Below are 12,542 nucleotides of genomic sequence, written 5' to 3'. Positions count from 1 at the left end.
GGAATTCTTTGAACAACATCAGAGCTGCAGCAATTATGCACTTTTAATCCCTTTAGCAGAACTTTTCTATCTAGCATGTTCACTTTTAGCATCACAATTTCTGCCATCAATCAGTCAATGACAGAGAACCACCCAGACCCAGCTACTCAGGTCAGGTTCTTCCCTCCAAGAGAACACTGCGGACTTCTCAAACCAAACTCAAGTACACATCTATTGCAGTAAGCTTAAATTCATTAAAAATTGACCTGCAATCATCAATTCCAGAACATGTTCTGCCATTTTGCCTGAAAATGCCTACTTAGAGCAGCAAAAAATATCAAAATTTGGAATTATTTCACTACACACCTCCATAATACCTGAACTTCAGTACTACTGCAGCTAATATAGCACATTTATTCATTTCTTTAAGCTTACACCTATACTTAAGTTATTTAATTATGATTATTTCAGGACAGGAGAGCAACAAGTGGAATTGTGAGAGCCTCTGCTTCCCAGTTTCAGCTGGGAAACAAGCTGATTGTGTTCCTGTCATGATTCTGTTCCACACCATGAGCAGGACTTACCTTCCTGGAAAATTCTGCTGCTTTCTTTTCACTCTCTTCTACTTTAGCCTTGTCCACACACGCATCTAGAATTTAAATAAAATATCACACACAAATCAAGTCAAGCATGCCACAGCTCTGAGGTGCTTCCAGCCATCATTTCCCTGTGAGCCCATGACACAAAAGGAACAGGCACCTTTATTTTTGACCCTATCTCATTTCATTAAAGGCTACAGGATTTGGGCTGGTACTCCACCAGCACACCTGTAGCTTACATGCATATTTCCAGAATATGACAAAATTCCCAGCCAGTGTAAGTCTAAACAGAAGAACACAAAGAAAGAAAAGGTAAAACTGCTTAAAGAGTACAAACCAACAAGATGTGTAAAATTGATGTCCATCCTTCCTCTGTATTTAAAATCTGGGTCCATGCCACTGCAGTGCAGCACTATCTGAGACACACATTCTTCTATGATCTTGTAATACTGAGGTCTGAAACAGGAAACATTTACAAGACAGTAAGAACATGAACAAGACTTTCTGCAGTTGGGGAAAGGGGGCAACAAACTCCTAATATCTGAATTCTACAAGTGCCAGAAAAAGCACCAAGTTCCAACTGTTATTTGTAAATATTTTGGATGGGATGCTTCAACCTTGCTATGACACCATGCTGCACATAAGAGAAGTTCACACTGAAAAGAGCAGATTCAAGGCACAAGGGAGTATTTTCAATTCTCAGTTATACAACTTCCATGTTCTTTGAAGCAATGAATATATCAAACTTGAATAAAGAAAAAGTACCCAACAAATAAGAGGTTTTTGGGATGAGGGTGTTAAACTAAGCTTCAAGTCTTTGAAATAAACACAATTGTATTTACCAAGACCTTTGTAATACTAACATGGAACAAAAAGAAAAATAACACATCAATCTCAAAGAGTGGCTTTGTAGGCATGAGCTGCCTCAGTTTAGCAGGGTCTTAATTTCTATTTTGCCCCTACTGCCCCCAAAACCCCAGCCTGGCAGCTGCACTCACCGGACATAGTAATCGTTCCTGATCAGCAGGAAATGTTGGAGAATTGACAAGAAGTAATTTTCAGAAGAAGTATCTTTCACCATATTGTACAGCAGGTGAAATACTTCGCTCACATCAGTGCAAGCATTGTTAAGAAAATAGCAGTATTTAAAAAACCAAAATTTTAAAAATAAACAAAAGCCCAAAAAACCCCACTGCAGTCAGAACAGCCACCCCACCCAAACACAGCTCTCCAGACAGTTCCCATTTTGTTCAAGTAAAACCCCTCCACACTTTGAGCTCCTATCCTTAGCAGGAAATATTTGTCCACTAAGACTGCGCACAGAATTTGCGCCCTGTTTATCAAATAGGCAATGTTTTATAATCAATCAGAGTAATCAGCTATAGACTTTGTGGTTTAGAATCCTGTAAAAACATTTCACACAAAGCTTTGTTTCCACTCTGAGCTCAGCCAGGCTGCTGGCAAACACACACTGGGCAACCTTTGTCATTTCCTAGAGATGACCCTTGTTTGTAATTACCTGTTCTGCACAGCAACAACATTGCAGGGGATTTTACAGTCCTCCCACTGATTGCCTCTGCCTCCCTCTGCTTCCTCCTAAAACCTGCAAGCAGCCATTCTGAACTTAGGCAACTTGAAATTTCCTGCTCCTCCACAGCTAGGAAAGGCACACATCTGTAGTGCTTCAGAACCTACAAGAAATTTTGTTCCTTTTATTATCAAAACTCATTTTTCTTCAAACTTATGATCTTCCACGGCTATAATTTTATCTCTTGATGTATTATGAGACAGAGTTTAGCTTAATAAATGTTATTTATGAAAAATTAATTCAGTTCCCAATGACTTACATTTGACATGCAAATTTAAGCACTAATTATCCAAATATTTTCCAACAAAAAAAGCAACTGGAGAGAAATCTGCTTGACAAAGCCCCTGGTAAGACATACAAGTGAGACAAATAACCTGCACATAGAGCACTGTAATTTCCATTTAATAAAGTTCTGAAACAACACAAGTTAGAACAGCATTTCCTTAAAGGATATTCCATTTCAGCTTTGATGTCATTGAGACGATGTGACAGTTCAAAGTGGTCTTCATCTTTGTTCTCATCAAACACCCTCAGCTGAATATCGAGCTCTTCATTTTCCTTATCTTTCAAGGCCTGTTTTTCAAAGTAGAGTATATCTTAATTTTTCCTTTTTTAAAGCAAAAATTCCCCCCTTGAAGGACTGCACCGTGATGAAATGTAAGACATTAACCTTTAGAACAGCAACGAGATTCAACTCAGTGCCTGGGCTTTTTTATTATAATGATTCAACTGAGAAAAACTAAGGGCAAAACATCAGCTCACAGAGCAGGTATGGGCTACAGAACAAACAAGAAAACTTCCAGTTGAATTCATTTCTCTTAATGGGACACAGCAGTTGCTGCTTGGAAATGTCAGAATTCCATTACAAAACCACAATAGGTATATTTCAAAACATTAAGTGGCATGAGCTTAAGAAGTTTAAACAAGTGTAAAAAGATTTGTTCAGCCGTTCCACAGCAAATAAAGTCACTAGATCATATTAATCTATCCATATGATGTAAACCTAAAAATATCCCTAAGAAAAAGTAACATGACACATCAGAAAGTGTCTCAAGGCTGAATGAGCCAAAAATGGAAGTTTTTGTTTCTGACAAATGGACAATTTCAAATTTCTCATCTTAAAAGTCATAGCAGAATAAATTGTTTCAGACAAATATAAGCAGGTACTCCAGTTTTTCTCATCTTTTGTAAGAAAGTGATGAATACATTAAATGCACCTTTTTTTGATCTAAGCATCAGAATGGTTTCTTGGCTAAGAGTTACAAATCTCTCTCCAAGTCAGAAATATTCCTGTCTGTGCAGCTGCATGAAGACAGACATGCAGTTTCAGAATGAATTTCTGATTTGATTTTTCTTTAAAATGTCCCAATGCATTCTCAGCAGGCAGATTAAAGAAAACCAGATTTCACAGAAAACAACAGGAACAGCACATACAAAGCAAGTTAATCCAAGATTGGTTCCACAGCCAGATTCACATTGACTGCATGTGCTTTGAGCTCATTATGCAGCATTTGGCTACCCTCATTTAATTTCTAATATATTGACTTGTTTCAACTACTATTCTGCAGCTCATGGGAATCTGAATTTGTAACTCTGCAGGCTGCAGCAGATTTGGGCTGGTAATCTGACCCTCTGCACCCCCAAATCCTTCCCATCTGCTGTCCTGGTTAAACAGTTTGGTTATCTTCAGCATTCACAGTGGACAGTGACCAACTGCTGCATACAAGGGACTCACAGGCAATATTTTCTTCAGGCCACAACGTAAAAACTCATTTCTCAAGTGTATCCTGAAGTCAAGGTCCTCAGGAGATGTAACAAGGGCATTGATGAGCTGCATACATGCAACCTGCAATCAGAAACACAGAATGGAAATCAATACCTTCAGTCACTGTTTCAGTTGATTTATAAAACCAGAGATGGAAATTTATTATGCAGCACACATGCAACACTTGGGTTTATTTTAGCACCATCAAATTTTCTCTGTTTCCATATCAGGATGCTTCCACTGTATCAAAGGAGTACCACATGAATGATCATTGCAGAATAATGTCATAGACTGGTTTGAGCTGGAAGGGACCTCAAAGCCCACCCAGTGCCACCCCTGCCATGGCAGGGACACCTCCCACTGTCCCAGGCTGCTCCCAGCCCTGTCCAGTGTGGCCTGGGACACTTCCAGGGGCCTCCTCACCCTAAAATCATGCCCTAGTTATTCCCAAACTAAAGTTATTGCACCCCCTTCTGTTTCTCCTCAGCATTCGGCAGTCTGAAAGCAAACTGTTTCTACAATAACTAACACCTTAAAACCCACCCAATAAACACCCATACCCAAATTAGTCACATCACCAGGTGTTCTTTCCATTCCTGCAGAGCCCTTGTGCAAAATGCCTGGTCTCAGGGTAGTGGCTAATGCTTTAATTGAACAGCTGTGCACTTTAATTGATTTATTTGAAAACAGGTAGACAACAACACAACACCAAAAGTGCTGATCCACTTTAAAAGACGAAAATGGGACTCAAGGGAAATAGCAAGTTTGGTAAAAGATGTTAACTGCACATAGAAGTAGCTTTAGAGTAGGACAAAAAAAAATCAATAGCTGCAGAGGAAAAAAATCAGATAAAAAGCACCTTCCTGTTTTAATTACATTCACTATTTAGCTTTAATAGAACACCTTATGGAGTCTCAAATTTCTATTAAAACACCCTTTCAAAGGCACTCTCTTGATAGAGCTGCATCTTCAGATAATGCAGTATCATCATGCTTGCTTGAATGATTCTTGTTATTTTACTACTATGACATGACTTAACAAGCCAAAGCACATGTCCAATCTGAAATTAATAGAGAGAAGAGGTGCCATCTGCTCTGATTGCTTCTGCCAGAGAGACTCTGCCTTAATGGCTTGTGCTAATACATTCCCAGCAAAGAAGGATTTTGTCAGAACCACGGTAATGAGTCTTGCAATTGTGCCTTCACTGAGGGAGCAGTGAGCTTGGGGAGGAGAGCTGGCAGCACTGGGGCTGGTGGCTGTTGTTTGCCTTAAATCAACAAGGCCATGGAGTGGGAGACAACTCCAGAATGGATTCTCCAGTGATAGCACTATTAAGATTAGAACGTCATTTATAGACACTTATTGGCCATCATTAACTCATCAGCTCTGAAACAAGAGGTGCTGATGGCAAACACAGCATTAAGGCAGCTGCAGCTGATGTGGATTTGAGCCAAGACTGGAAAAAGGCATCCCAAGGATACCTGCCCTGCCTGTATTTTTCCATATCCTTCAGCCAAGGTAGCTGAAAAATAAATTGTAGTACAAAATGTGCATAATTAATGTATAATGAGAAGGCCATAAGTCAAAGTCATCCCTTATTAGGATATTCAGCCACTTGGCCTCTACGCAAAAATGGCAGCACCAAAAAACCCAACCAATCCCAACTAAAAAAAGCTCACATCTTAATGCCAACCAAAACTCTGGTAAACATAAAATATTTATCTCTATCCATGAACACACAAGCAGCAATGAACATGATCTAAGTGATGACAGTAACAACCACTGGCACAGATTATTTTATTAAAATAATTTTGGAAGCTCACTAGGTTCACCTCACCCTCAGAGAGGCACTGGTGGCTGGTGAAAGGCACACACTGAACACACAGAGAAAGGAATGCAGAGTCCTTGTTGACAAAAGTCCCAATAATATCCTGCTGCACTTCACTCATCCCAAAAGGGACCCTGCCAAAAATGGGCACACCCCGCGCTAACTCTGCCATAATTAGCATAAATCTGAATATTTAAAGGCCACAGGTACTGCTGCCTAAAGTCCCAGCACTAGGACCAGATTTTTTACCTGAACATAACACCGGGCATCCAAGGAAAGAAATATCACTAATTACTCTCTTTATACGATCAAGATTTCTTAATCCTATTTTTGGGACAGAAAGTGAGTTCCTTGGCCTCCCACCACTAACAAGTAGAAAATCCAGTACCAGTAGGCCAGTTGTATTTATTTCTCCTCTTTTACTGATGAATAGCACTAGAAGATGTGTGTGCATCACAGCTCCCCAGGCCATACACAGTGCTCAGCCTTTCCCTGAAGCACACACACACACACTGACCTGCAGCTGGATGAACTCGTGGTTCTCCAGGCCCTCCACGATCTGGGAGAAGCGTTCCTCCCTGTTGTGCCTCTCAGCAGCAGTGGTTATAGCACCTAACAGCTTGTCCAGCCTGAGAGAGAGACAGACTGTCAGGAGAGCTCAGCACAGCCAGCTCACTCCTTTCAAACATACTCAGCTCAATGCTCACACAACTCAAGGCTTAGTGCACTCACAGAGCTTAAATGCATTTATCTACACACAGTTGAAAACAACCCAAGAACAAGTGTTATAAATGTCTATAAGATTAATGTTGAAATAGAAAAAAGGGGAGACTAAATGTCTATATTATTATTTCAGCAATGAAACAACCAATGAGGGGGAAAAATCCCTCCCTTTGCAAACTGTGCACTTGATAGCAGTGGACATGTTTAACATCTGGAAATTCTAATAAACTGTCCTTTCAGGAATCAGAACGTTTTAATCCATTTATTGCATAGAAGACATGAAGTTTGCCCATTTTAACCTTCACTAAATAAACACAGTGGGAAATTTACAGGAAACATATGCCAAGTGATCATCTTTGTTTTAAAAATCTAATGGGCAAGTGCTAAATAACTCCAAGTTGAACTGTTCCAAAGCCCAGCTGTAAATCTGTAAATGGAAACTCCTGGTTCCTGTGGTAGAGGTGATTTGTCCTTTCACACCTTCCACTTCAGCCACACTGTGCAGGTCTCTGCTCATTTGCTTTTCTCTGATTTAGTACTGAATTAGGGCAACAGGTAAAGGCTCTTCAATTTTAAATCACATTAAAGACTTAACAGGTTACACTTGTTTCACTGATAACTTTTCTCACCTGTGTCCAAACTAACAACTCATAAGCACCAAAAAAAGCATCAATATCTGACTTACATGTTTTCCTCCCCAACAATGCAGATGGCAGAAAGGATTTTCACTGTCTCAGTCATCATGTGGGGTTGCTTTGGATCAATTGCTCTTGACAGCAGCAAGAGGCTCCTTTCATCTCCTAGGATCCTTTGCAAACCATACTGGCAGAAACAAAAAGCTCTTGGTGAAAAGGTTGTGCTTGACTTGGAAATTCATCCCCAACTTGAGATCCTGAGGGATTCTCCCAGCCCCTCCCTCCCAGAGGGGTTTGGCAGCAACTCCACCAAACTCCCCCAACGCCCTGGCCATCACTGCTTGGGGACACAGCAATGGGTCCCCAGAATGCATTTGAGGCTTTCTCCTGAGACAGTCAGCTCCTCAGGACCTTGTAAAATCAGTACCCACCAAAAGACAAGTCAGGTTTTATTTTCTGTCTATACCTGAAACACCTCTGAAGTATGAAAACACTGCTTTTCTCCCTTTCATTTCTAAAATGACCAAAAGTAATTATAAGTAACTTTTATGCAGTTTTATTTGCTGGGGAAGATACACAAATATAAGACTTCAGATTTTGCTATGAATAAAGTAAAATTAAAAGTTTCACACATCAGCTTCTGGAAGGTACTCAGTCTGTTAACCTGAGTAACCTGTGTTAGAAACAAATCAGATACAACTTAACCTAACCCCTTACTCATGACCTAACTTAAAAACTGCAGCTTACAAGAGATCAAATGCTACTCAATTTAAATCAGGTAAAAAGTACATTATATTAACAAACGTATTGAAATCTGAACTTGGAAAGCTTTTTTTTTTAAGCTTCCAAGTAATTAATTTCCAAATTTACTTACCTTAAATTTATACTATCATCCTCTCTTTATCAAATATTTTACTTCCAAAAATCAATAATATTTAACACAACTAAGAAAAAATGCAGAAAGGTTCATGAGGAAGACTCTCAACAGAAGTTACACGAAGTTTAAGACCTGCATTCCCAAAGAGTTAAATACTGGATATACAAGCTTTCCTTGCCGCTCCATCATTTAATATGTTATATACATGTTAAACTCAACAAAACCCAAACATGATAAAGTATGTGAATTTAAAATAACACTTACTTTATTGTTCATAAATGCTTTGAGGCACTGGATAAGTTTATGTTGATTCTTCTTATCAATACTTTCTTGCCTGGAAAGGAAAGAAGAAAATCACATAAGGAAAATCCTCACAACTTCCCCATCCCTCCCTTCAAAGGTCCAGGTCCTTACTGTTTCTTGTCCAGAAGCTTTTCCAACGCATCCAACAGGAGCCCAAGACCTTCATGTCCAAAATTGTTAACCCAGCTGGAGAAAAAACACAATGAAAAAAGCTTTTAATTATTTCTTAATCAAATGCAGAACTTGCAAAGCTATTTCTCTGTTACTGCTTTTGCATCCCCTCACAGGCTCCACTCTTGTCTCACTTCCCAAAAGATCTGATCAGCCATGAAGGCAAACAGCTCCAACAAGTACAAACTGCTGAAAGCCACAGAGAAAGGTGAGGAGATGCTGCAGACAGCTGCAAACACATCACTGCTCAGACCCAGGGTGCTGAGAACACTGCTCTCCTGTCAACAAGCATTAGCACAACGACTCTGCTTCCCAAAAAACCCCAAAGCCCACAACTCCTGCTCAGCAAAAACAGCATGATGAAAACTCCCGCAGAAATTGCTCGGCTTACCTGACTGGGTTGCTGGTTAGAGACACTCTCAAAGACTCCAGGCAATTAAGAAGTTTCTCATCTGAAATTCCAGACCGCAGCTCATGGATGTATTCTTGTGAGGACAGGGTACATTCGTGCTTGCTGTTTTTGAGTCCCCCCTAGCACAGAAGGCAGAATGCTGCTGAGTGTTCCAGTGATCAAACAGTGCTCAGATGATAAAATAGAGGACTAATATTTCCACAGGAATTTCCAAATCACAGTACAAGTACTCAAGACAGTTGATTTGACTTGGATTTGTCATCAGTGTTTAATACTTTTGGTTTTACATCACAAGGATAATTATTTTTGCTGGAATCTTTTTCACTTTGAGTCAAAGTGCATGTACTACAAACAGAATAGAAAAATTTAATTCCATCATTCAGCTGTATTAACATATGTAATGAGAGTATATTGGAAACAATCATTAAGAGAGACACACAAAAAACCCAGTTCATGCAACTTCCTGAGCCAATTTTTTGCTGTACCATAGTTCCTGTTTGACCCCTAATAGAGATCTCTAGAGCATCTTGTCTGCTGCAAAAAAAATCATACAAGAGATTTGACAAAGAGCTCCCTCCTGCTGAAGTGCCACTACACAAGAATAACTACTTACACAGTATTTCACTATTAAATACCTGAATATCAGTTTTTAGAGCTAGAGTATTCAAACTCTTGAACAAGACAAAACACTTTTCCAAAAGGTGCAACTAATCTTTTGTACAGCTCTGACAAGTCGCAGCAGGCTTATCTCAGAAGAGTGGTTTTGATTCATTTGCAGCTCCTAAAGCTCCTTAGCTCTGAAGGGTCTGTTGAAGAGAGCCTGATAAAGATGTCATGGGTGCAGAGGCAGTATCAAGTGCCTGTCCTAGAAGAGGATTTATATGCATTTGGTTGTAATTGTATCACTTCCACCACAAATATTCCATTTTTGTCTCTCTTTCACAAAGCTCCACTTCTTATGAAGCTGCTGCTTTGCTCTCTTCAAATTCTTACCATTCATTTTCCAAAAATGCACAAAGTATGGCTGATGGCAAAACGACTTGGCTAAATTTAAATTAATGACTTTGACCTAGGCAGATTCCGGGCACAAACCAGGACTGTGCTCACAATACACTTTCAGATTCAGAACAAAACCAGGACAGACTGACTGCAGCGAGACATCAGGCTCCTCTGCACTGTGTCAGCTTTGAAGCTGCTCCTTGCTGACATGCAAAGCACCTTCAGCTGGGCATCACATCAAAGGACCGAGGCAAAGATGAGTAAGAAGGATAAAATGGGACTAGAATCAGTCTCCATCAACATCCTAAACAAAGAGATGCTCTTCCACCAAAAGAAAAAGGAATAAATGGGTGGGGTTATATTTATAGGAGTAGGAGCTGATTGTAAATCAGATTAACATATCAAATATCATCAAAATTCAGAAGAATCATCACTCTGAAGGACCATTAGGTAAAGAACTAGGAAAAAGGAACAGCTTTACATTGGATGGATGGGAATCAGAAAAGATTTTATGTGTAACTAATGCACATCATCTCCACAGTACAGATCCAACTGGGCACAAATGTTGTCGTTTCAGCCATTCCCCAAATGGAGAAGAGAACAGAAATGCTGCTGAGAGCCACCAAACGTACAGAGATGAGGCAATGGCAATGTCAGTCGGTGCCACTGCCTGTTAAGCTGGACCCTGAACAGCTCTCTGGAATGCAAGGCAGGGCTTCCCCCAAGAGATGAGCTTGCCCTTCCCCTGCAGCCTGCTGCCAGCTCCACAGGAGACTCCAGCTCACACTGGGGCCACCTGAAGTCTTTGCTGCTCTTTGTTTCATATTTAAACCAAGGTGGGATCCTGCTGCCTCCTCCTTCTGTGCCATCCAGGCCACTGGTGAAGCACCTCTGCTCTGCCTAGCCCCTTGTTTTCAGAAGACCCATGACTCTCAAAAATAGATCAATAGTTCAAAAAGAGCTGGCAGTGTGCTCTGCTAAGGCTCCTTCCCATGGCTTCCAGGACAGACACATTTCTTCATTGGTTCTTTAAAAAGCACCTTTAACTGGACAGCAATGAGGAACCAACTCCTCTTCCTCATTTTCTTCCTCCTTCAAAATGGATGGTCACTCAAGACAGTTCATAAAAATCCATTCTTGAAATCTTCCAGAGAATTTTCAGCTTACCAGGATTACTTAGTTATTCCCTGCAATCAATGTCTCAGTCTCAATCCACTTCACCTCTAGCCATGCTAACTTGAATGCTGAACCAGGTCCTACTTCTTTTATTTCCCTAGTCAAAAAGAGTTTGACTGGGATACTATTTTTAAGAATTTCTATGCCTTTATATGGATCAGATTTTGATACAAACATTTCTCATTTACTTTGAGATGTAAGGCCTCAGTGAAAAATGTTTACAGGAGAACACCTAATAAAGATGGAAGCAAAAGGGAAGTAGAAAGAAACTGAAGAGGGCTGGGTCCCACATCAGAATGTTCAGAGATTAATCCAATGCTCAAGAATGAAAATCTTAGAAATTCCTTTCTGACTGGTCACCTTCAGTGTTACAATTAAGGCAGAGGAAGATTCCCTGGTGCCAACTCAAATAGAGCCTGCACCACACAGCAGTCCCAGCAGTGCTGAGGGTCCCATGGAAAATTCAATTAAGTTCAAGCTCCCAATTTCCCATGAGCAGGGAAACCTTTTCTCTGCCATCTGTACAAGCCAACAGCACTAATGGGAACACCCCAAAATTCCTCCCTGATCACGGCGGATCTGTTAATCCTGAGGGGAACAGCTCCCTGTGCTGGCAGCAGCAAACAGGGCCCAAAGGATGAACCCTGGAGGAGGCACACAGAGGTGCAAGAGCTCTTCAGGCAATGATATGCAAAGCCGTACACCAGGCACAGCATTTCTGATTTTAGTATCTAGCAAGTTATTTGCACAAAAACATGTTTTTAATGCAGAGCTGTTCTTGCTCTCTGTCAGACCCTGAACCCAAAGGCATTGGGGAGAAAACAGCTTAGAATTTCTCCTCTACCCATTGTGGGAGTATCAGCTTGCTTTATAAAATAATCTCACAAAGCAGCTCTTCAGGCTAATTCACACCAAAAGGAAATTACACAGCAGCAGGGATTTTTTGAAACTGGTTTTAACACACTGAGCTGGAAAATTAATAATTTGTCCCCTCAAATATCAAATACCTTTAAATACACAAGCACAATGAAGATATTTTCCTCAATTAGGGTAAGAACCAATAGTGTGCACAAAACTAAAAAGTACAGGTGAACACAAAAGTCTCTTTAAAGGTCATTATGAATATAACAAAGCCAAGAGCAAAATATACAAGGATATAGTGTGAAGGAGAGAAACCTAACTACATCTGAGGCCATGATTAGGCAGTTTCAAGTCATAGATTGTTCTCTATTACTTCTACTACAGAATTTAATTACTGAATATAACCTAAGTAGAAAGCCTGGCTGTACCTGAAAATAAAGTCCATCCATAATTTAAAAGAACATTTTTGCTTTCAACCACTATTTTAAATCCATATGTAATTATTCCCAAAAAATCCTACATACTGGGAAGCAAAAACTTGCTGAACTCCCTCCAACAAATGAAATTCCAAATATTTGGCTATAATATTTGAATTCAATCAAAACAACATAAAATGTAGATGAGTC

At 40.0% G+C, this 12,542-nt stretch overlaps 1 protein-coding gene across 2 annotated transcripts in view; it reads right to left on the bottom strand.

The window, feature by feature from the left end:
• The window catches only part of DIAPH2 (diaphanous related formin 2), a 167,078-nt gene that overhangs the window by 131,121 nt on the left and 23,415 nt on the right, over window positions 1-12,542 (bottom strand). For both annotated transcript variants that reach the window (XM_054289531.1, XM_054289532.1), the window contains 10 exons: window positions 8,860-8,999; window positions 8,409-8,483; window positions 8,259-8,328; window positions 7,168-7,304; window positions 6,277-6,388; window positions 3,902-4,012; window positions 2,621-2,739; window positions 1,577-1,693; window positions 916-1,034; window positions 564-628 (listed from right to left, as the gene is read on the bottom strand). In XM_054289531.1, coding sequence (XP_054145506.1) covers window positions 564-628; window positions 916-1,034; window positions 1,577-1,693; window positions 2,621-2,739; window positions 3,902-4,012; window positions 6,277-6,388; window positions 7,168-7,304; window positions 8,259-8,328; window positions 8,409-8,483; window positions 8,860-8,999 — 1,065 coding nt within the window. The remainder of the gene's footprint in view (window positions 1-563; window positions 629-915; window positions 1,035-1,576; window positions 1,694-2,620; window positions 2,740-3,901; window positions 4,013-6,276; window positions 6,389-7,167; window positions 7,305-8,258; window positions 8,329-8,408; window positions 8,484-8,859; window positions 9,000-12,542) is intronic.

Source organism: Melozone crissalis, unplaced genomic scaffold (genome assembly GCF_028551555.1).
Source record: "Melozone crissalis strain CALT ecotype California unplaced genomic scaffold, PUWL_Pcris_2 ptg000068l_1, whole genome shotgun sequence".
Classification (NCBI taxonomy): Eukaryota; Metazoa; Chordata; class Aves; order Passeriformes; family Passerellidae; genus Melozone; species Melozone crissalis.
Note: the sequence above shows the minus strand (reverse complement) of the source record. Positions and strands in the feature narration are given on the sequence as shown.